This window comes from Aythya fuligula, chromosome 6, assembly GCF_009819795.1.
Source record: "Aythya fuligula isolate bAytFul2 chromosome 6, bAytFul2.pri, whole genome shotgun sequence".
Taxonomy (NCBI): Eukaryota; Metazoa; Chordata; class Aves; order Anseriformes; family Anatidae; genus Aythya; species Aythya fuligula.
This window is the reverse complement of record NC_045564.1, coordinates 35186069-35209881: the sequence shown is the minus strand read 5'-3', so window position 1 is coordinate 35209881 and position 23813 is coordinate 35186069. Positions and strand designations below refer to the sequence as shown.

The window sequence follows — 23813 nt, the reverse complement described above, 5'->3', positions numbered from 1 at the left end:
TATATATATTATATATTTAGTGGCCTTGTTTTGGCTACTAAATATATGTAATATTTTAATAAGCATATAGATAATAGGATTTTTATTTTTTTTTAAAGAGACAAGGGTGTAGTCAAGATTTGATTGCTTTGCCTAAATTTAGGAGTCTAATCCTTTCAAAATGTTCTAAGACATCTTGCCTGGCTTCTAGCACCTGATCTCCAAGGGCACAACTCTCCTGTACTTCCAGTGCCAGCCCTGCGATAGTCAGTCTGATACTCAGGATCCTCTCAAGCAACACTAAATACCAACGATCAAGTAACCAAATCAAGAACAAGATGTCCAAAGAATGCATTAAGGGAAGATGCTTTCCAGGACCACAAGAACTTGCTCTTGCAAAAATTCCAGAGTTACACAATAATATATATACATTTTTAAGAATATTCCATTTTAAATTCCTATAAAACAATGACAAAGGTGACTTGAGAATTTCTTTTAAAAACTAACCTATTTTCAACAAGAATTTATTTCTAAAAATGGTTATATTGACAAATGAGACAGGCAATAAGAGAACATAGGTTTCCTTTTAAATGCAAAAGTTTTCAAGGATTGTAAAAGATAGACATCAAATTTTCTCCTTTTATTTTCTTCTTAGATATTTTTCTTTTGAAAGTTTTTCAGATTAGCCCTCAGTGTTGTCAGCATTTTTACCTCTTACTAAAGTAGCTAACAGAGTCCACCAGTGAAATGCATTACCAGTCCCCTCCTATCCTCCATCCCCCAAATCACACACTACTTAAAACATTTGTATCTACCACAGTATTGATGGTTTTACCCATTCTCAGCACCCAGGGGACCACAAATGCCATGACAAAGCCTTATTTTGTGGTGTGGTATCTCCTCGTCCCAGACCACACCCTGCACATCATTACTTAACATATGGTCACATTCACCGTCAGCCCTTTTTGTTGCAGACCCTATTGTAAGTTCATCTTTGTCAGCTAGTATTACATACAAGCCACAGAATTACAGATAATGACAACAGGGGAGAAAAATACCCCAAATATTAGGCCATACCATGATCTTGTAAGACCATTGACCATGACCAACTCTAGCTAGGAACAATTCAGTTGAGTTCTCCAGGACATCCATCTCCATGCAGCACAAGATCATCCCCTTTAAGATATTTTGATGCTTGGTCTAATTTATGTGCAGATATGCTTGGCAACCCCCAACTTCTGGAGATTATTCCACTATACCAAAAATCATGCAGTTCATAAGTTTTCCTGTCATAAATTTTAACAGATGACTTGATAAATTACTTCATTTCCTTGTTATTTTGGAGCTCTACATAATAGTATTTCCTATAGCACTACTATCAAACAGCAAACCCCACCAAATGTCATCCATGACAATTATGAACACCCCCCAAAAAAGCAATCCCTTGCTACAGTGTGCAACACTATGGTCCTTCTTGGTGTCTAAAAAAACACTTAAGGGGTTATAAAAAATTTCTCCAGCTTCCTGAAGCGTTACTAAGCAAAAAGCTATTGTAACGCAAATAGTGCTGTGGTTAGAAAAGAAATAAAAGGCATGTCTTAAATGCTTGATCATACACTACATGCCATAAAATCCATGGTATGCTTGTGGCTGACCACACTAACCTAGCTGACTGCCTCTTCTGATCCCATTCTACTGACTTACTCATCTCACTGTTGAAAAGAAAGCACATGACAATACCATTGGAAGGAGAAACTGTGCTGCATCTAGGGCTACAGATTCAGAAATTAAGACTGTCAATTCTGATTTTGCTTATTTATTTTACATACTGAGAACAACAACAACAAAAAAATCCTAGTGCTTTTTGTTTGCTTGTGTTTTATTTATTTATTTATTTGTAATATATGACGCACAATATTAACAAAATAATGTAAAACATTGGTTGGTAAAAAAAATAAATGTTCCCATCAGGTTTCATCACCAGGCTCAGATTTACAAATCAATGTTTGGGTACCACAGTTTTTTGTTTGTTTGTTTTTCCACCCCTCTGGAAAAATAAGGATAAGATGTGGAAATGAAAATTCTTTTGAAAGCAAAAAATGTTCTGTATCTTAAAATAGACATTGAAACGCAGAGGCAAAAGGGAAGAGCCCACACCAGTTACATGCACATATTAATTGATTCCCCAACTACTGTGGGCTCAATTACAGTATTTTGTTATCAGAGTTTTAAAGCTTGGAAAAAATTAAAAAAAAAAAAAATCTTGGCTACAGCTTGGCATATGCAGGTCTTAACCCAGAAACAAGCTGTTTTATAATTATTTCTGAAAATTGCTTCAGTCCATTTTATTTTCTGTGCTTGCCTGGGAAGTGTGAAAAGGAAAGAAAAACCTATTTTTGACTCGAGGCTTTCAAGACATTTTGGTTCTCAGCTAGCAAGTAACCCAGTTTGAGCCTGATATTTCCGAGATGAACTTTGGACCACTCTGCTGGCTTCGCACTAAGGCTGGCTACACGCGTAACTGCTCGCGGAAGTGAGGAGGGCTTTGCTGCCTGGGCTGTACGTGATCACACAGGCTGGCAAAAGCAGAATGTCACCAAGGCAGAGGGTAGCTCCGAGGTTAGGTCCTACCCAAGACACAATCACGTCTTTCTAGGCATACTCACATATGTCTTAAAAATGCGATCGATAACCTCCTAAAACTTCTAAAAATGCACGAGATGGCAAGACACAATGGGAAACCACAGCAATGCAAATACACGAGAAATTAAGGACAAACAAAAAAGGAAAACGATCCTTGTTGTAATTTTAAAAATAAAGCACACAACGATCCTGTTGGACCTCCACATTTGTAGCTGCTCTCTGGAAGCTGGCAGCTGACAGAGGACCTGCTCTCCTCTGCCCACAGAGCCTTTGGCAGCGGCAAGGCTGGGGCTGCTGGCTGCCTTTGAAATGGATATGTTGGGTCAGTGGGAATGCTGGGGTATTTCTGAATGGGGAGTTTAATTCTTTAAAATAATAATAATAACAAAAAAATAAGCTGTTAAAAAGAGCTGCTTTTCTTCCCCCAGTCACCGCTTCCCCCCCACCCAAAAACCAACTCCCCCTTCTAAAACCACCCAGCCCATTTGTGCTGACCCAGCAGGTCCGCTCCAAAGGCAGCTCCGGTCCCGAGGCAGAGCCAGCCGGAAAACCGCCCTGGTTCCTAATAGCCCAGGCTCAGACATATGGTCCCAGCAAGCTCACATAATCAGCAATAGTTGAAAAAAATAAATAAATAAAAATCCCAAGATTTTGCTCCTCTTTTCTCATAGTTCATTGATAAAGAACATGTCAGTAGAGTTGAAGAATCCTGCTGGTTAAAGGTATCATCCTTCGCTGCTCATATGGTCTGGGCTCTTACTTGTCAATTAGATTAATCCAAGCCATTTTAGAACAATAAATATAAGTACAGATGGAATATAAGCATATTGAAGATTACTGTTTTTGACGGCTGTTGTTTATTAAATCAAAAATAATGTTGCAACGAGGATTTTGTTGATATTTCAAATGGAAAGGAAAAGTAAATAGGAATCAGATACTCCTTAAGAAAAAAACAACCCTCCAAAACAGCCCATGGGTAATAAAAAGGCAATGATTTTTCTTACAATGCCACCTATGAGCTACCTTTAGAGAGGGGATATGGCACCTATAAACTCAAAACACTAGGTATGTTGAAATCCATAAAATTTCCAATTACTGCTTCAGGATTTATTGTGCACATATGGAAAATAATACTTGTAAAAGAGAAAGGGGTTTGTGCCTGGTGCTGTCAATACTGTGAAGGATGGGGTGATTATAAAGCAAATTAACAATACTTTTAAATGTGCATTCACTTATCTTTCCAATTAAATCCTTGTTAAACAACTGCACAGACAGTAATGGTGCTTCTGCAAAGCACTGATCAAGACAGTTTTATTGTAATTTTTACTCTGTAACAATTAATCAAGTAGGCATTTTCTTTATTATTAAATTATTTAGTTAATAAATATTCGCAATCAGTTCGTGTATTTGTGGTTTACATTTTACTTTTAATTTTTCTTAAACTGAATTATATTCCAGGATATTCTTATAGAAGAAACAGAAGAAATATTTTAATCCTTTTTGCCAAAATGTTATTTTTTAACCCAAGGTGATGTCAGGGAAAGAGTAAATTCACCTTTTCCCCCACGGTGTAGTTACAAATTCAGATATTCCATAAGAAACGTGACTCTCTTCACTAACAATATCTAGCCTCTGTAAAAATTCATATGTTTCCCCTCTTTGGTACATAAGTATAGTAACTGAGCAGTAAAAACACAGTAATTGACCTTTGGATGCTACGCGGTATTTTGCAGTTAACGCACAAGGTATTGCAAATGAAATAACGGGATGCAAAGGTCATCTGTACTGCAAATACCAAGCATTTTGCAAACAAAGCATTGGATATAAAGACAATTAGGAACTCTCTTGTATTATGTATGAACCAACACTTGCTGAATGAACCAATAAGTATTGAAATTTGTATTTCTATGGTTAGTTTCCCTGAACATATATGCATTAGGATAGAATCTCAGTGTTTCAGCAATGTCTTATGAACCCTTTATAGCTCCATTTTTTTCAGTTAATTTAGTACTCATGAAAATTGCTTGTTTGACAGTCCTAGAAATTGAATGCCATTCCAACTACCCAGCAGACTAGTGCAGGAGGCATAAAGAACTAAGTTTCTGTCTCCTCATTCACCAAGGGTCTCTGGTCTTCAAATGTGGATGGCAACAGAGGATTTGCTGGAATAGAGATGTGGGACAGCAAACTACAGGGTTTAATGCAAGGAAAGCCTTACCCCATTATATCACCACATGCATCAACGTGACAGCTTAGATCAGAGCAGGGAGCACGCCACAGATTCACACTCTTACATACGAACACCCTTATGGATGAAACCTGTTTGTTTGTTTTTCCTTCTTCTTTCTTTTCTCAAGCACTTTCTGCACCACTGTTAGCATTTCTGATCAGGTCAGAAGCTTGCTTTTGAAAGGCATCTCCCACCTGTCCCCTCTTTCATATTGTGTTGCCATCCTGATTACAGATCTGCTCCCAGGGGCCCTAATGAGCCCTGAACAGCCCCACCTGTGCTCCTCCCACCCTTTGGGCCAAGGCAATTAATATTTTCAGTAGCATCCTTGTACCTTGGAAATGCTACCATGTTCTACATGGCTTAACAGACCTATTTAAGATCATGTACCCCTTCTCCTACAGGTGTGAATTAGAGGAATAGCCTTGGCTATTCTGTAATGCTTTTAACTTATGAGACAGTGCTAAAAATCAGCAACAGTCCTACCGGCTTTTCATTAAACACCCAAAGAATTACTAAGTTCTGCTAAAATATATATAATATTCCTGAAGTTGCAACTATTAGACTTAATATTACGAAAACCATACGAATGGACATCTCTGACTAGCCTTTGCCATAGGTTCACAGCTAGAAATATGAAATTGTTCCTAATTCAGTTTCTAAAAACACATTTCTTTCAGCACTTTTAGACAAAGGAAAGTATGAATGTCTTGATGTCACTAGTGGTCCAAACAACTTGCACTGCCTTGATTCACTGATTTGAAAAATGATGACTTAGAGTTTCAAAAGTGCTGAGAGATGTTATAGCTTGGTCCTCTTATGATCAACTGATCTTTTCGGCTTTTAATGGGAAAATAAATCATAGACAAAAGATAATCCTGTTGCACAGAAGCAAAAAAGGTGTGATATCAATAGACTTTTATAGAAAAAGAAAACTCTGTGAAAGGGATAAAGTAAATAAGGTAGTTTGTTCTGCTGATGTTCCTGTTGTCAAGGTCAAAGCTCTTTTCAGGAGCTGCCTACCTCAAGAAATGAGAATGAAACAAAGTATATTCAGAGAATTTAAAAGTGGAAAAGATATGAAGCTTTTTTTTTTTTTTTTTTTTTTTTTTTTTTTAATTGCAAACCCTTTCTCACTCCCCCAGAAATATAGAATTTCAACGTTCCTTTTAGATTTTCACTGTTCTTTTTTCTTCTTTAATGATAAAGCTGTCAATTGCTAGTTTGTTTTCCTTTCATATTCACCAGTTTTCTCTTAGTTCATTTTTGATGCTGCAGATGACATTAACTGTATAGAAAAAGGAGCCAAATAAAGCTTTGCTATATTCTAATTAATGACTATTCTAATAAAATGTACTTTGATATGGCAGACAGCCTAGAGTCTCTTCTATGATCTTTCATTTTCAATATGATACATATTATTTATATCCTATAAATGTAGGTGTAACACAATAGCAGAGCAAGCAGAAGAAACAGCCCATTAAGTATTTGGCCTGTATAAGAACTGATTGCACAGTCAATCTCTGCAATGTAAATAGGCTTTTTTAGAACATTTGTTTGCATTTATAATTAAATTAGACTTTCACTCAAATGAAGACTCTCTATTGGAATGTTAACCAGAAAGTCTTATTTAAAAATACTGCTTTCCTAGTAACTTTGTGAGTCCATGAAACAGTATCTGAAATTCGTGCTGTCACACTGGGAGTGACATCAGGTAGAGATCTCTGTCACCCTTCCAAGCATGCACTAAGTAAATCCTGTTCCCCCCATCTGCCCACAGTGTTGTGTGTTTTTTTTTTTTTTTTTTGCAGATACATGGAGCTCTTGAGCCATGGCTATTGCCCCAGAGGAAAGCTGATCAGATCCCCTCCTCACTCCTCTCCACACACCTTTTTGTTGCCTAACCAACTCTCTGCACCTACAACTTCCCTGCTGCTGCCTGATGGGCCTCCCAGGTAATCTGTGGATCTGGCTGTTCTGAAATCCATTTAGGGATTAGGAGGGACCATGAAGTGGATATATATCTTCCAGTCAGCAGCCTGGAAGTCAGGATAATATTAGCAGGCTGCTAAAACACACACACACATGCACACACACATCCACATCTGTAGAGCCACACCGTGAGTTAATGGGCTGTTCCCTGCCTGCAGCTTCCTACCTAACAGAGAGAAAGGATGTTATTTAAACAAATGAAACAGCGATCTGCAATTTTAAAGCCATTCTTTGTGCCTGAATTACTTTGTGAAGGTTCTGATTAGCAACCGTTAGATTATTCTTTGGGGATTGAGATGCTGGACTCTCTCCCCTCACGTGGTGTTGGTGTCACCCCTGAGGAATGCAAATGTGGCATTAGGGTTTACAGCAGAGCATCTTTGGTATGTCTGCAAGCATCTACCTGAACAAAGGCTAACTTCAGACCTGGCCAGATATTTGCATATCTGAGATTTCAACAGGCATGTAAGGGGGCTTGGCTGGGTAATTTCACCTCCCACTTAAAACCTATTTCATTATGATACAGTATGCATGACTGCTCTAGTTGTTTCAACAAAGACTAACACAAGAAACAATAATTCTCACAACAGATAACATGATAACATAGTGCTCCAGCAGCACTATTCCTCTGAATTTTCTTTGGTCATTCAACAGGCAGTTTACTGCAGGTGCCCTAAGTAGTCAGTGTCAGAGTGGCTTTAATGTACCATTAACTTCACCATTATATATTCATTTTTCACAGTGGTATAAACCAGAAGAAAAAGGTGCCTGGTACCCCTGTGCTGCAAAAAGCCAGCTTAGACTTCTGTCTAGCTTTGCAGTATCAGCCCATCTGTTTTAGGTGAAAACTTGAGCAGTAATGTTAACCTCAAGTACGTTAACCTTTGGATGCCATGAGACATGATAGACAGGACCATTATTTTTATGGCACATTTTTTCCTGAGCAAAGATCCCGGGGAGCGAAGAAGGATAGAAAATCCTGGGTTTGCCTCTCTGTCTCCAAACAAAATACAGTGCACAGTCGCTTGGAAGCCAAGGCAGACTACATTATCGACACACAAATACCCAACAGCCATAAATCTAAGGGAACCCAAGTAACGAGTCAAAACCATGAGCCTGATGATTTATTCAGTCTCACTGAATTTACTGGCATAAATACTGATTCCTCATAAAGCAGCTTCCAGGTTCAGCTGAAGACAAGAATGGTCTGCAGCAGCTGAGGAGGTTGCAAACAGATACTGTTCCCCTGAAACCTTCATCAGAGAGGTAAATTCAGGCTTGAAGGTGGGAGTATTATTATGTGACACCACAAATATTATGAGAATTCTTGAGTCAAAAGCCTTAGTTTATGCATAACACAAAACCAATTGAGGAAGCTGTTTTCCAACAATTACCATCTACAAACAAACAAACAAAACCATATACACTGCATAGTATTTAGCAGTTCTAGTAATATTTGTCAGGTAACTGTGAAGGAGTGAAGAAAAAGTAGGATAAAAAGTTGCAGAAGCTTTGCATTTATCCTTGATTAATCCAAGAGCATAAAGTCTTGAACACAATTTAAGATTTTTTTTTTCTTCCAAATTTCTGAAAAGCTTAATTTGTTTTTCTCATTAAGTGGGATCAGGAGGTTCACTGTCATCAATGGTATTTGCTAAGCAATTAAATGCGAATACGTTTAGTCTTTGCCAAGAGTAGTACACTGTTCAGAGAGGTCAATGTATTTGTCATGTATCCTAATTAGCTACCAATATCAGCTTCCACACCTGTAACAGTATATATTGATCAATGTTAGATTCCTTTAGCTACATCTGTGTACATGTGTACATATGTACATTATATGCGGAATCTAGGGCAATATGTTCATTAAACAAAACCATAACAAAATGCTTGGTTCTAATTCTGGTTCTCAAGTTCCCCAAACATTCATCTTTCTTATTTCCTGGGATCAAATCTTTGCCTTATTGAAATCAGAGGTAGATCTTCCACTGATTCTGTCAGAGCCGGGACTTTAGTTTTAGTATTCCTTTTTCAGTTCTTTTCAGCACCTTTTTCTCTTTGTCTGATTTCCTTTGGATCCCTGTTCTATTTTTAGTTTTGTTTAACTTTCAACATCCAAAAAATCTGCTATTTTTCCTTTTATTCTTTTTTTTTTCTCACTTTGATTCTTTGGTTTTCTACATATGCTTTGTTTTTGCCACCTTATTTCATTTATTCATTTCCTCCTTTTTTTCTGTTTGTTTCTCATCTCCTGTTTAACTACTATTTTCCTCTGCTTACTGTGCTGTTTTTCCTCTCTCCTAACTGACATTTCCCTCTGTGCAATATCTTTCTACCTTCCCTTTCCTCTCTTTTCCAAAACACAGCTCATCATTCTATGCCACTAATGTATAGCAGATTCTGAAATTCTGTCATCTGAGACAGTTAAATACTAAACAAAACATTACCAGGGTGGAGGAATCACTTACCCTGATTGACAACAAATCGTAACTTCTGTATTGTTGCCAGATTGCCGCTAACTCTGTATATTCCATCAACTTCTAGACCTGAAAGAGAAACACATATTTCATTTTAGATCATATAAGTATTTTTCTTTGTATGTCTGTCAAGAAGCCAGAAGCGCCCTAACAAGTATGAAGAAGTGCAGTGCAGTGAATGACTGAAAAATAATCCACCTGACAAAAACTGAAGTGCCTCCTGCCTGATTACAACAACAATGAAAAATAAAAGCGGTAGATTAGCTTAAGTGAATACAAAATACCTGACTGTAATTATCTTGTAATTCTGTCAGCAGAATACGATTCTGCAAAGGTATTTGAGTGTGACGGGAAAGGAAGAGTGAATTAGCTCTTGTGTTCATAGAGAAGGGCTGTTTGGGATACACACGACAGTATGTTAGCCCTGCTGAAACGCGGGGTGCTTCTACTAATAGCTTGTATTAATGGGGGAAGCTTCTCAGTCTGGGGCCTGGGTTTTTCAGATGTGAATTTCTGAGGCTGTGACCTTCTGAAATGAAGTGGTGAGATGCCCACTCTGAAATCATGACTTGTGTGAGACTATACACAACTAAAGCTTCTCTACTATATTCTTCATAGCAGATCAGACAAGTTTGAAGCTGAAATTAAATATCCCAAATAGCATATGCCCCGGAGTGCATTTCTTCATTAATATAGGCCATCCTTTTCACGGACAACCTGACAGTCTTGTTTCTCCCTGCATATCTACTCAAGGTTTATCTTCTAGGTGAAACTAGATGTCATACTCCCTTTTGTGACATATTATCTCCTACAGCAAGCTCTGCTGATATGACTGTTTAAAATAGCACTTCCAGCCCTGGTTGCATAGCTGTAGCATTTCAAAGCACATGGGAACTGCTCTCCTTTCCTTGGGGAATTAGCTATTGTGCAAACAATGACCAAATCTGCATGCTTAAAAATTGAAAACACAAAACTGTACATTGTCATTCCACATTTAAGGCTTGCAAGTAAACAAGAAACTAAGAGAATCTACACCAAAAAGTTTTTTTTTTTTTTTTTAAGGCTACTCATCACTTAGAACACAAGTTTTAATTAGCTTTTGGCAAACAATTTCAGAGAAAGCCTTTCTCGTGGAAAATGTTAATTTGTCAAAACTAAATATTTTCAGGAAATATTTCAGTTCTGACAATGTGTCTAGTGGGAATTTTTCTTTTTTCAATTCAGGGTGAGGAAAAAGGAAAAATGGAAAGTATAGGAAAAAGTGAAAACAAGTCAAAAAGCAACTCAGAAGCCCAGTTGTAATTATACTTAAACAGGAGGGAGCTGAAGTTCAAGTCCTCATTTCAAAGATACTTGCATCATGCCTTGGCAGATGAGTGCCCCAAGCAGCAGAGTCCAATGTTTGGAGGTAATGTCACTATCTTGAGGCTTTTTAAAAGATTTAATTTTACTTTTGATTCAGACAGAAACAAATTACTGTTGCTTTTTGTTTGTTTGTTTGTTTTTCTCTCTGCAAATTACAGTTCTTATTTTATGTCCACCCTGCAAGGAACTTTCTGATTTGGTTTACAAAAAATAATCTGTTTTAAAGAGGAATAACAATTCCATATTATACATTGGTTATCTATTCCTCTTATTAGACAATTTTCTACCCTGCACCTGTGGGTATCCTGCAACATAATACTGAAAATGATGATTCATTTCAGGAAGATCCCCTTTGGTTACAGAGGGATAAAGAATAAGTTTATTTAAGAGAAATCAAAAAGGATTTGCCAATCAAGAACGCTTGGAAGTTATCCATCAACTGGATATATAACATATGAGCAAATGGAAATTACTAAAATGTTTAAATAATGCAATTTTATCCTAAAACTGAGGAACTTCATTTCATCTTAGAAAGGGGAAAGTGAGAGAGCAAGAGTAGTTCCTTGTTTAGGAATATGGGACTCCTGTTGGTAAGATTAAGAATTTCATCATGTAAATTGAAGTCTAAACCAAAAAGTAAAGAGGAAAAATAAAACAAACAAAAAAAAAGCCCCAAAACAGAATGTTAACTTTTATTTGGATTTAACTCAACTCAGTTCTCAACCTTTTGGGATATGTGGAAGTGAAAGCAATACATGTCACTTTGGGTGAAATAGCAGTGTCTCGCATTAATAGCATCAATTTGGAACAGCTCAACCCCCTTGGTATGAAACTACATAAATTATCCAGATCGAGTGAAAATGACAAACTATGTTGTAAATTGGAGGATATTACATCTTGCAAAATGATGTGGAGTATATAAGTGAATTATTATTGTTATAAATTTACTTTGGTCCAGAAACGAGCTCTGATTAGCATTTCATTTGGACACTATACAATATGGCAGGGAGAAAAAAATCCAAGAATATCAAGCCAATTATAGTGTTCACGTGCCATCAACTTTCTGCTCCAAGAACTTTGAAAGTTAAGCCAAACCAAACCAATGTAAATTGGTGGATTTGGACATCCTTTTCATGACCACATTATCTTAGCTGGATTGTTAACAACTTATTTTGGAAATCCAATTAGGCGCAAAAAATGAGAGAGGGAGAGAGAAAGAAAGAGATGTCTTTATAGTTCTAATGTCCTGATTTTGTGAGCAATTTTCAAAGCAAATTCACTTTTAAGGGCACCTCTATCAAGAATAAAAACATCACTGCACTGCTGTCAGTGTTTCTTCATGGCAGACTATAAATACTTAGGGAACAAGATGAAACAAAAGTTGTTCAGAGTTTCCTATCTGGTGCTGGCGTTCAAGTATAGCGGTAAAGAACATTTCAGGAAAAATATTCATTTTAATAAAGTCCAACTGCTTGCTCACTATAGGCTGACCTTCTTGTGCTTTGGAGTGGGTTTTATCAGAAATGAATTACTGGATTTTGCCCTGGAGGGGAAGAATTACCTTATTTGCTTTATATCCCAAGCTCCAACTTTGTTTTTGTTTGTTTTAATGAGGAACCTGAGAATAGCATGGGCCTGCAATTACAAATGGCAGCCAAAAACTTGATAAAGACTTCAATGTTTCCATCCTTCTAAATTTTGTAAAGGTAGAAGAAATGTAAGAAAATGACTTATTCAAGAATACATCAGTTTAACACCCTAACTATAGGCAAGGTTTAGCTTTCATTAAAAATTCACACAGGCTCTCCTGATAAGAAAGTTAAAAGGTAGCCAAATTAAGGTTTGTTCAGAATTCATGAACAATTGATAGAAATACACTCTGCAGAACTGCACTGAAGGTCTTAGAAGAACATTAGTTAAGAACATTTCTTGCACTCCTGTTTTTAGCCAAAGCGGAAACAACCATGTATGCAGGTCAGTGCCAGCTCCAGTAGCAGTTTGAGCTGGAACCAGGCAGTGCAGAAAAAGCATTAAAAACCCAGGCAAAGGAAGAGTTTAGGTGATATCCAAACAAAAGTTGTAAAATGTTAGGCTTTGATACTGGCTGAAGTTATTCTGATGCGTTATGAACTGTCTTGAATGAAATGCTCTCATTAATTCTGTTTTGGTGCAGAGAATGAATCCCTCTCCCAAATCACACTGCGTTCTGCCTAAGCTTAATGAATGTTTGACAACATCTTAAAATTGAACATATAACAGGAAATTCAGGGGGATGAGGGGAAAGTGGCTGGGGTGTTGGTTACATAGATGTTTTTCTCTCTGTTTGTTTTTTTAACAAGATTTAGAACTTGAAACATATCATCTTAAATGATACGAGGTAACTTCCTGCATGGAAACCCATGAAACTTTTACAATTAATGCATCCTGAAGTAGGTGTGGTCCCCAGGCCTGTTAGGAGTTTTATAAAAGAAACCATCGTGCTGGATTCAACAACAAAGTGAAGTACAAACTTGAAAAAAGGCATTCTTTAGTTAGTCCTTTCATTTAAAATCAGTTATGTTCAGGGCAAAAATATTGTATTTCAAAGGAGCCTATTATGCCTTCCCATAAACAGAAAGATCATACGTTTTAAAACTAAAGTATCATTATGTAATCAAGCTGTTGTATTATAAACTATTTTGTGGGCTCAGATGCCCAGGGCTATCTTTACAAATATTTCAGAGGTCATTATCAGGGTATGTTCTCCCTAAAACTATAATTCTTTCCTCCTGTTTTCATATACATCTTACCATAAATACCTGAGTTATAAACATTTTTTTTTAAAGTTTACTAAGGGCACAGAAATGAGGCATGAAGTCATTTAAAGAGGCAGAAGTGTGTGAATGCAGCAAATTCACCAATGGCAAGCTGATGAGAAAAACACCACAAAACAGCATACAACAAAAATAGTTTTACAGAAGATCAATACTTCTATGCCATTAGAAGGAAAATCATGAAGAGTACTAATGAATAAATTCAACATGTTAAAATTCAGCACTGAAAGCACTGCATCTAGATTAGGATACAAAAGGTACCTGGACTTTCAGGCAAATATAGGAGAAATTTACTTATTTATTTATTTTGTCTGACACAATGGAAATCAGAGATGAAATTGGTGAGAACATCAAACCAAACCTGAGTTACACCACAGAGACAGTAAGAACATGAAAGCATTAGCAGCATACACATGGAATTTATTGTACATACAATGAGGTGTGATGCAGAGGTGGTGTGAGTGGAAGATGGTTGAACCAGCAAACCCGGTACACATCTCAGAGTGAAACGAGCACCAGCTTTATTTGAACATGAGACTATTTGTGCTCAGTGGGGCTTTCAGTGCTGGTGACATCTCTATTCTGCTTTTTGGGGTTGTGCTATGTGGAGTTAAGCATGCCCTTAAACTCCTGAATAGTGGGGCTGGAGACTGACATCAGGATTTGCCCTGCTCTGCTGGAATGAAATCGTAACCACCCTTCTTGTGGGTGCCATACAACTGCCATGCTAGATAGCTCTACCAGCCAGACAAGAATAAACAAACCTAGGAGACTGAACAGCAGGTAATATTGGAAGTCACTCTGAAGAACAGAGAGATAATTGCTGTCATTAAAAAAAAAAAAAAAAAAACAACAACACCGTTTTCACTTACCAGTGATCATAATATACATGTGTTTTTCATTTGCAAATAAAATATAGAGAAATATTTCAAAATGACTAAGGTTGGAAAGAGTGGCAGAAGAGTTACTCTGATACTGTAAAAGCAGTAAGAGGGATGCGCTCGGAGACTGGCTAGACTGACCTCGGTCCCAGACAGTCTACTTAAATAATTAATTCACGACTCTATGAACAAATAATTCAGAGCAAAATATAATTAATCTTAATCAGCATGGTTTCATGGAAATCAGGGCCCTGTCTAGCAAACCTGTTGCATCTTTTTGAAAGACTGGATTTTTGACAGGTCTGGATGATAAAGACAGTGGTGTTGAAATAGTATATTTGGCTTTCCAAAATGCATTTGACTCAGTACCACATGACATTTTGATTAAAGCACTTGCATTTTATGGAATTAACAGGGCATATATTACATGGATTAAAAACTGGCTCAATGACAGACCTCAAAATGTGGTAGTTAATGGGAGATATCAGTTAACAAGGTCATAACTGGAAGAGCTTGCAAGAGTGGAGCTCTCAGTCCAGTGCCATCTAATACCTTTATCAGAGATATGAGCAACAATAAAAAATCTCTGTTGGCAAAGTAAGCAGATGACACAAAGATCGGGGAGGTATTAAATAATGATGAGGACAGGTAAAGTTACAGAAGGTCTGAATTGCCACCTTAAATGGTCCAGTAAAACAAGTTTTCATATGGAAAAACACAGGGCACACCCAGCACTCTGGACATAGGTTGCCAAGGACTTGGGGGTTATTTTAGATAACCAGATGAATAGAACCTCCCAGTTCAGTTCTACAGCAAAGAGGACTAATGTGATCCCTTGAATTATTGAAAGAGGATATCAAAATAGAAGAGGGGAAGAGACCTCACCTCTTCACGCACTGCAAACAGCATCTTCAGTAGAGCACTGTATTTGATACTAAGGCAAATAAAATGAAACATAAAATACATTCATTGTATTAAAGAGAGGATGGAAAGATGACCTCTCTACAGGTAACTTTTCCCACGATTTGCAGGCACTGGACTCATGACCTCAGAACTGCCCAGTTGCAGAACCTCTGGCAGGCAAGCCCAAACTGAAAGTAGGATGAACAAGGACTTATTTTTTCTATTAGTTCAAGACTGTATCAGAATTTAGTAAACACAAGGGTAGTGGGGGAAAGAAGGAAGGGAATAATTGTACTAGCTCTTAACAAGCTAAGAAATGAGCCTATAGGAGGTGTCTGACATGAGGTTTGGTGAATCTCTTTAGGAAATTAGCTAATGAGAAATAATCCTATGTTTGACTGCAATAATATCAAGAAGATGAGGGGCATTCCTACATGAAAAGAAAATCTCATTTTTTCTTGTGGTAATAACTTCAAGATGCAATGAAAGGAGAAAAGCTTGACTAAGATCTTATTGTTTTCAAGACCCCGTAGAAACTGTTTAATGGAAGCAATTACAACACTGAATATGAGCATTACATACTGAGAATAAGTAACAAGTGAATATGATGGATGATATACTTTATTCTGTTTCATATCACTTGATGGTAGAATTTCTACTTGGATATTTATATACAAATAAATAAGGGTAGCGACAGTACAGAGCGAGTGCAATTTAAACTAGCACACAGTTCACTGCTATGCAGGGCTGCTGTTTAATGCCTAAATCAAGCTCACTCTGTATCCGTCTTCTCTATTGTGTTTCTCTGTCTTTGACATTCAAGAAGTTTATGTTTTAAAAACCCCAGGAACAAGAAGATGTACTCAGAAAGCTCCCTGTAACAAGAAAAAAAAAAAAAAACTAGGCTTTGAAGCTACTTGTTTTGAATGAAACCATCGAACATGCAGCGTGCTCACTGTAATTTTGCCGTTACTTCCAATATATACTTTTGCCGTTCCGATAGTCCTGCTTCTTGCAGCTAAACAAAGTGACCTCATTGTTTTCCACTGTATTTTCTTTTAAACATTGGCTGGGATGATTGAGATTCAGGAATGTGGGAAAATGGATTCCCAAGCCACGTCCATCCCCTTTAATTCTGAGCTGTAATTTTTGGCTTGGCTTGAATCACAGTCATCACATTTCAGTCTGAATCTCTCTGTAAAGTGATCTTTCTTAAACATTTCTTTCACTCATCATGGGATCAGAAACAAAGCCATTCTAGTCTTTCAGCGAAACACTTACAAACGTCTTTTTACAGCGACTCACAAGAGCTGAATTTCCTTTAAAAATGTTTGAAAAAGAGGAGGTTTTCATTGCCTGATTGTCCTCTTTGTGAATCTTGTCATCTGTATGCCATGAGCTACAGCTATTTTAATCTGTTTTTGTTTGCAATCCATTTGGTGTCCGCCCAAGAAAATGCAGGTGATTCTAATTAACTTACTGCTGAAGATGTGGAAAAATCTCAATTGTGCTACAGAAAATTATACACTTAAAACCTTCCCTCTATTATTTATAACGGCTTATTAATGAAAATGATTACATGAATACATTTACCACCTGATTCATCTTTGTTCAATTTTTAAATCAACAAGGTTTATGCTAAAGGGGAAAAATCCCTACCAAACACAGACCTCAAGTACACACATCACTCACTGGTTTAAATGGAATGGCAGTTAAAAAGAAATAACATCGTCTTACTTGATGCAACTCATTATATATAATATCTGAAATTAGCAAATGTTTGGAAATATCCATTCTCTCTCTGTAACACATTAGTATTTAATTTTGTGGATTCTTTTTGTTTGTTTGCTTTTGTTTTTGTTTATTTGTTTATTTGTTTTCTATTTTAATGCCTCCTTCACCACTCCTAGTTGCTCTCATTTGCTGCAGTTACTACTTCTCATGTTAGCAGGTCCATTCTGACCAACACTTGATTTATCTGAAAAAAATTAGAATATCTAAGGTTCCCTGCTAATTTATAAAATATACTTTTTTTTTTTTATTTTTTCTTTTTTTTTTTTTTTTTTTTTTTTCCTTTCTGCTTTCTGATTCACAAATAGTCTTTCAGGAGTATCAGAAGTCTTCAGAAGCTGAATGTTCTTTCACCTGCACTCCTTTCTCTTAGGATACAAGCAGCTTCATGTTCCCAGAGATGTGCAGCTTACACTTAGCCATGCGGCATCGTGGCCATATGGCACTACAGGGGCTGACAGAAGGGGATTTCAGGTAGAGAGGTCTGAGACATTTTTATGAGGGTCATTAAATAAGACTTTAAAAAAAGACTTTAAAAAAGACTTTAAATACTAGAACTGATTTTTCTTTTCTGGTAGGTAAAGCTGCTAATAGCAGTTTACCACCTCCCATCAGTTAGTATTTCTATTATTCCATGCCATGCAATATCTGCTATATATATACAATACAGTCTAATATGAATGTGATGACAATGTGGATAATGTGGTTTATTTTGGGGAGAATGAAAGCCGTAATAAAGGTTATCATTTCAGGAGAAGCTGCTGATGGAAAACTCATCCACTATCTGACATGCTCAGAACAGCTGGGGATGTAATGTTGAGTGGAGGGGAGAAGAGAGCCAAGGTATTTTGTGTGTTCAAGAAATATATACAACGCTGCCATTTCTTACATCCCAGCTGTGCCTGTTAACTTCTGGAAACATGTAGAGCTCAGCAATAAAGCATACTTGACTGATATTTACTGCAATGTGCATTATAAGACATTTTCTGTCGCACATTATGTTCTGAAAGAGTTAAGTAACATGAAAAATACAGGCTCAAGATTATATCTGTCATGGATGAAAATACTACATTTATGCCTCATTGTAATCCATTCATTGGTTTATGGACCCTGAGCCCTCCAGGGAGTGTCACAACTCCACATGATACTGCTGAGAGCTGTATTTTGCTTTTGGATTTCTGATTTAGCTGAAAGAAGTTTAAAAACACATGTAGCCTGACAACTCCCTATTGGCTACACAACTGAGGAGGGTCAAGAGCATAAACTATTCCAGCAGAAGCCAGCTGTAACTTATGCTCACTAAACTGGCTGAGGATCTGCTTGTTACAGACAGTAGCATACGAGAAATTTATGCATTTTGCTAAATCCTCCCACTTTGGTTAAACTGTGCTTCATTTGGGGATCCATCATCACCAACATCATGCCTGTGTTTTTTGAGCAGCATCAGAATACTAAGGGAAATTGCACTTGGGGGGTCTAACTCCTCACTTAGGACTATATGGGACTTTCAGTCAGGTCCACTGACATCAGTAGGAACTGTGGTTAAAAGCTAAGGGACAGACACAATTCTCCAAACATCCCTTACTCCCAATGCTGATTTTAAAGAGAATTTAGTGCACAGTAGGGACAAATCTTTCCACATCTTTCACAATAGTGAGAGATTAAATTAGACCTCGGCAATGTCACCTCCCCATCCTGACCAGCACTGCTGCTGATGGGACTTTTAACGGTTGCAAGTGGAAGATCCATACATTTGGGCACACAAAACCTTCAGCCAAAATGGGTAAGGAATTTACATTTTCTGGACAGCAGTACCTTTGCTTGGCAGAGATTTTTTATTTTATTTTTTTAAGGATGGTGATAAGGATAGGAAATTTAGGATGGAATAGAGATGTTTAGAATAGAAATATAAAGTCATGGGACAATTTTTATTTATTTATTTTAGATATAGTTGAGGAGTCCAGATAGGCCCTGTATTTGTCTCTCTAACAGCCCCATTTTTACCTGACAGCTATGCTCCGTTCAAGCTTAGATGTCTCAAAGCTGTCTGTCTCGCTGTCTCCAGGAGCAGGTCCTGCCTAACCATTTGTGGGCACTTCCTACAGCCATGGTGCTTTGCTGTGGTGTGGATGCGAACACAGTTTATCTGCTGTAGTCCAACAACAGTTAAAGAAACATCAGCGAGGCACTTGACAGCACTTGTTTCATTGCATAACACAGAAGGCTGGATATGTTTCGTATGGTTAGAAATTAGACCAGCTCAATATTTCTAACAGAAGGATTGTGCTAGCAGAACAGTGCTCTAAAAATGGAGTTCGGGCTCTTGTGTGCAGCTGGTAACAGTTTTACTTTTTAATATAAGATTGTAGGCGTCTATCTGTCTATTTGCCTTTTATCTCTAAGTGGGAGAAAACATCTAAAAATTAGATTCTTTACCCTACAGCACACTATCAGACACCTGTGGGTGTTACAGTCCATGCCTGTGTGGAAAACTCAGAGGCTTTCTTGGAAGATAAGTGTAGATATGGCTATTCTTAGCATTGCATGTCTGGCTAACATATAAATGTGATAATACAAAGGTGTGTGTGTATGTACATGCATAGATAGCTTCTAATTCTTGAATATCTTTCCCAGTATACACTGCATGCATTTAAAGACCCGCTAATGATTGAGATCATGGAGTTCCACTGAACTCTTACACCTTCTTCTGCATGATAAACCTCTAGTCTGCAACTTCCCTCAATAAGTGAACAAAATTGTTCTGTTTTTGCAAAAATCATATTTAGCAAACATGACTTGACAAATACAACTGTCACTATGAAACAGTGACACTAAGCAGTAATATGTCAAAAGACTGAAACATTAATTTTAACATGACACAAGCCCATCGTGCTTACATATTTTTCCATTATTTTTTCCTCTTAGCTGCAGGACTCTACAGTTCTGTATTTTATTTCTCCTGTCATATGGGACATTAGCTGTCCCAAACAGGCTCAGGTCACATAAAAGACTTTTTCTGCCTCCATTTAATCTGGACAAAATCTGAACTGTCACCAAGGCAATATTAGGTAAGAAATGCAGTCAGGAGATCTACCGAAACCACAGAAATCCTGAACTGGGTTACAAACAGTGGTGAGTATCAGAACTTAAGAAATTAGTGTATACTTCACCAGTTTGACAAAAGCCACTCCATAGGTCACACAGAAATACTTTTCATTATATAGTTTGCCATCCATACTAGAGTACACTATATTAAAGTAGCACAAAGCTCATGTATGAATTCCTCAGGAGCTCCTGAAAAGAAGTTAAGTGTAGTCTGAAATTACTATCTGTTTTCAGATATTTAAAAAAAAATAACATAAGGAGATACAAATAACATAACTGAAATGTACCTGAGACATGCAAAGAATAAAGAAAAAACACCGACTTTTCAGAAGAAAAAAGGCTAGATGCTGGCAGCATAATGCACTGGATATCTGTTAGCTGATTTCTGGGTGAAGTAAAGGCATAAATTTGATATTTTCATGGAAGATAATTATTTTAAAATTTGAGGCTACGGGAAGGATTTTGATTTGTATCATTGCCTTTGTATCTTAATTTTGACTGCAACATGGAATGATGTAAGGAAGGTGGAAATCCAATCTCAGCCCTTTTACTAGGGTTCACACAGATCCTCTGGTATTTCTAAAGACTTGGAAAGGAGAAGTTGGCATACAATGTTTTCCATATCTAATTTCCTTCTTTGGTGAAAATTCCAGTAATCATTAACAACATTTACTACAGAGACATCCAAGACAGTTCCAAAGTTTCTAGCACAGACTCTCACTGTAAGCCGTACTCTTTGTGTTTTTAATGTACGACATACCAGAAAACAAAAATGCAAGTGAAATAAAGATAATAAAGGAAAACATTATGAACAATTTCTGGAGTGAAAATCCAGATGCCTCTCAAACATTATATTGGGACTGCAAAATACCTAAAGGGAACATCTCTTTGCTCAGTGATGGTAGAAGGGCACCTAAGCAAAAAGCTCCATCACTGGATCTGCCACCACAGTGAGGATAGCCCTGCAGGTCACAGACCCACACATTAAATAAAGCTGTTTTGAGCTCCTTTGTTTTAGTGGTAAAGCAGGAAAACTGGAATGCTTAAAGAGCACCCTTTCTAGAATGTTATCTTTCTGTTCGGATTCAAGTCTGGTTTATGGGTTAGCCGGACTGGAGAATTTGAATGATTTTATTTTCAGTAGTTAATTGGTTACAGTAGATGCTCAGCTTGTTTAAGGCTTAGTCTATAACCTCAGTGAAAGCAATTTTCATTAGAAGAGGTTTTATCTTATCTTTCCACTAAGGTTTATTAAAAATATGTAGCACCTGATAATTTAACACCAACTGAGTGACTGCTGAATTCTCCCCTCTCTCTGCCTGCCTGTCTCATACACACACACACACACACACACAAACAGAGGAATGCTTCTCGACTGCCAAACTATGTGCCAAGATTTTGTTCAATTTAATCTCAATCATATGAGTTAGAGAACCATGAAACAAAGTTTCTACCAAGTACGCTGACAGATTTTTAGTTCTAGTGGCTCCACAGGGCATCACTACAAGTACAGTAAGAAACTTTTCTTATTAAAGATTTTTGAGCTGATCCGTTTTCCATTTAAGTCGACATGAGCAATATCACCATAAAGAACTCAACACTTGCTAACTGATACCATACACTCATCAAAATTATTTCACTTCTAAGTAAACAAAAAGTTGTGGTACCTCCAACACCATTGTGTGGTTGCTGCTGGCACAGGAAAGCCATGTGGTGGCAGCTACTCTGGTGTGTTATGTCACGTAACACCATGTCAGTTCAGGACTGACAAATCTAAACATATGGTTTGAAATATTGGGGGAAATATTTCCTGGGGAGATGGGTTGAAGAGGCAGGGAATAGCTACTCTCTGTCTTTTGAGGAGTTTTTTGTTTTCTGAGCAAAAAGAACTTGAAGAAGCCTCATTGCTTTGCTCTTGCTTTGGAGGGGTCCGTGGTGATTTTAAGAGCCTCAGTATTACCTGAAAATGGTCCACAATCTGGGCAACTGCTCAAGTTTTTTGTTCTTTGTTTTGAAATCCTGATAGAAAATCTGGATATTTATATTTCTGATCCAAGTATATAAAGTTTAAGTCTCTGATCCAACAAAACACTGTGAGGAACATCCATTGACCACAAAAATGGGACTTAATTGGGTCTTTAAAAAGAAGTCTGTACCTATTTTTGTAGACTGATTTCAGTAAATCAGGAAGTATGGAATGAAATATATCAATTACAGAGTCAAATAAACATGAGAAAGCAGTTCCTAATGGCAATATCTGTTTCCCAAGAATCTGAACTGTTTCAAATGTATCATCCCTGGCACCAGCAAAAAAGGTGCCTGAAGGAATCGCTGAGAGCTGGATCCGGCTGCCTGCAGCTATTCAGGACCGAAGCGATACGGTTCTGCTGTGTTATAAAACAAAATGGCCACATTTTGCTCTCATTTACATATATGTCATTCCACTCAAACCAGTGAGCATTGTTTGTCTGCGTGAAGACAAAAAGAAGTTGTTTTGCTATATAATTACATCCATGATCTGTGAGGATCCTGATTAAAATAAAGCAATCTGCAGAGTGAATATACAACCGGAGGTCTTTACAAGACATGTTAATTCCGGGGCCGATTATAATGCAGTAGCAAATTTAGGGGCGATTTAGTTCTTAGATTGCTAGCAAGATCAACTTCATAAATTCAGAGGAGTAAAAGGAACTAAAAAATCTCCTCTTAAAGAAGAGAAAATCTTAACATAAACTCTCTTTTTTAAGCTGGTCTTACTTTGCCCTCTGCCTTGCTCCTGAAGTTGGTACAATTTCTCTCACTTAGGTATCAATCCCATTAGGCTGCTATATTATATGGTTAAAACATTGATGTAACGCAAGCTGCTACAGCAAATAATTGAAGTAATAAAATACAACTGCAGTTATTTGCTCTCCTCAATTGCAAGCAGAAAAAAGGAGAAAGGATTTTTTTAAACTGACCCCATAGTGTTACATACAGACAGCAAAACTTTTTTTTTTCTATTTTTTTTTTTCTATTTTATTGCAGTAACACTTTTGAAAAACATAGTGGACTTGTTTTAATTTCTTTTTTCCCTATTATTTTTTTTAGGCAGGAAAAGCAATTAGTGTACATTGTGGAATTATGCCTTCATAATTTTCCTTTATATCCATAGATTTATTTTAAGGGGCAGGAATGCTGAAAGAATCTGAACGTACAACTACCTTTGATTTTTCCCCTAAAGGAATTTAATAGACAAACCTTTTTTTTTCTTTTTTTTTTTTCTTTTTTTTTTTTTTTTTTTCTTGTGAGCATCTCTAGGCCAGACTCACTTTGTCAAGCATAAGCCCAAAGTGTTCCACTAATGGCTGAAGTGTAAAGTTTGACTAAATGGGATTTGCGGCAGAAATAGTGCCAGATCCTAGCCCGTGACAGTATGTGTAGTAAGGCACAGTGCCTCACATCCTCAATTTATTCAGGAGGAAAAGACGGGATTTTTTTTTTTTTTTTTTATAAATAATCTTCTTCATGGTTAGGATGTGGATATCCTCAAGTGTGAACTTTCCTGAATCTGACTAGGGGCTATGTCAGGACCTTCATGTTCTCATTGGCATGGGGTAAGCACCAGAGATAGTCAGCTGGCTTTAAATTTCTC

At 37.2% G+C, this 23813-nt stretch overlaps 1 protein-coding gene across 1 annotated transcript in view; it reads right to left on the bottom strand.

Annotated features, from left to right (window-relative positions):
* ARHGAP15 (Rho GTPase activating protein 15) overlaps positions 1 to 23813 on the bottom strand; it is a 331505-nt gene that overhangs the window by 96482 nt on the left and 211210 nt on the right. Inside the window, exon 14 of the mRNA XM_032190068.1 lies at positions 9313 to 9390. Coding sequence (XP_032045959.1) covers positions 9313 to 9390 — 78 coding nt within the window. The remainder of the gene's footprint in view (positions 1 to 9312; positions 9391 to 23813) is intronic.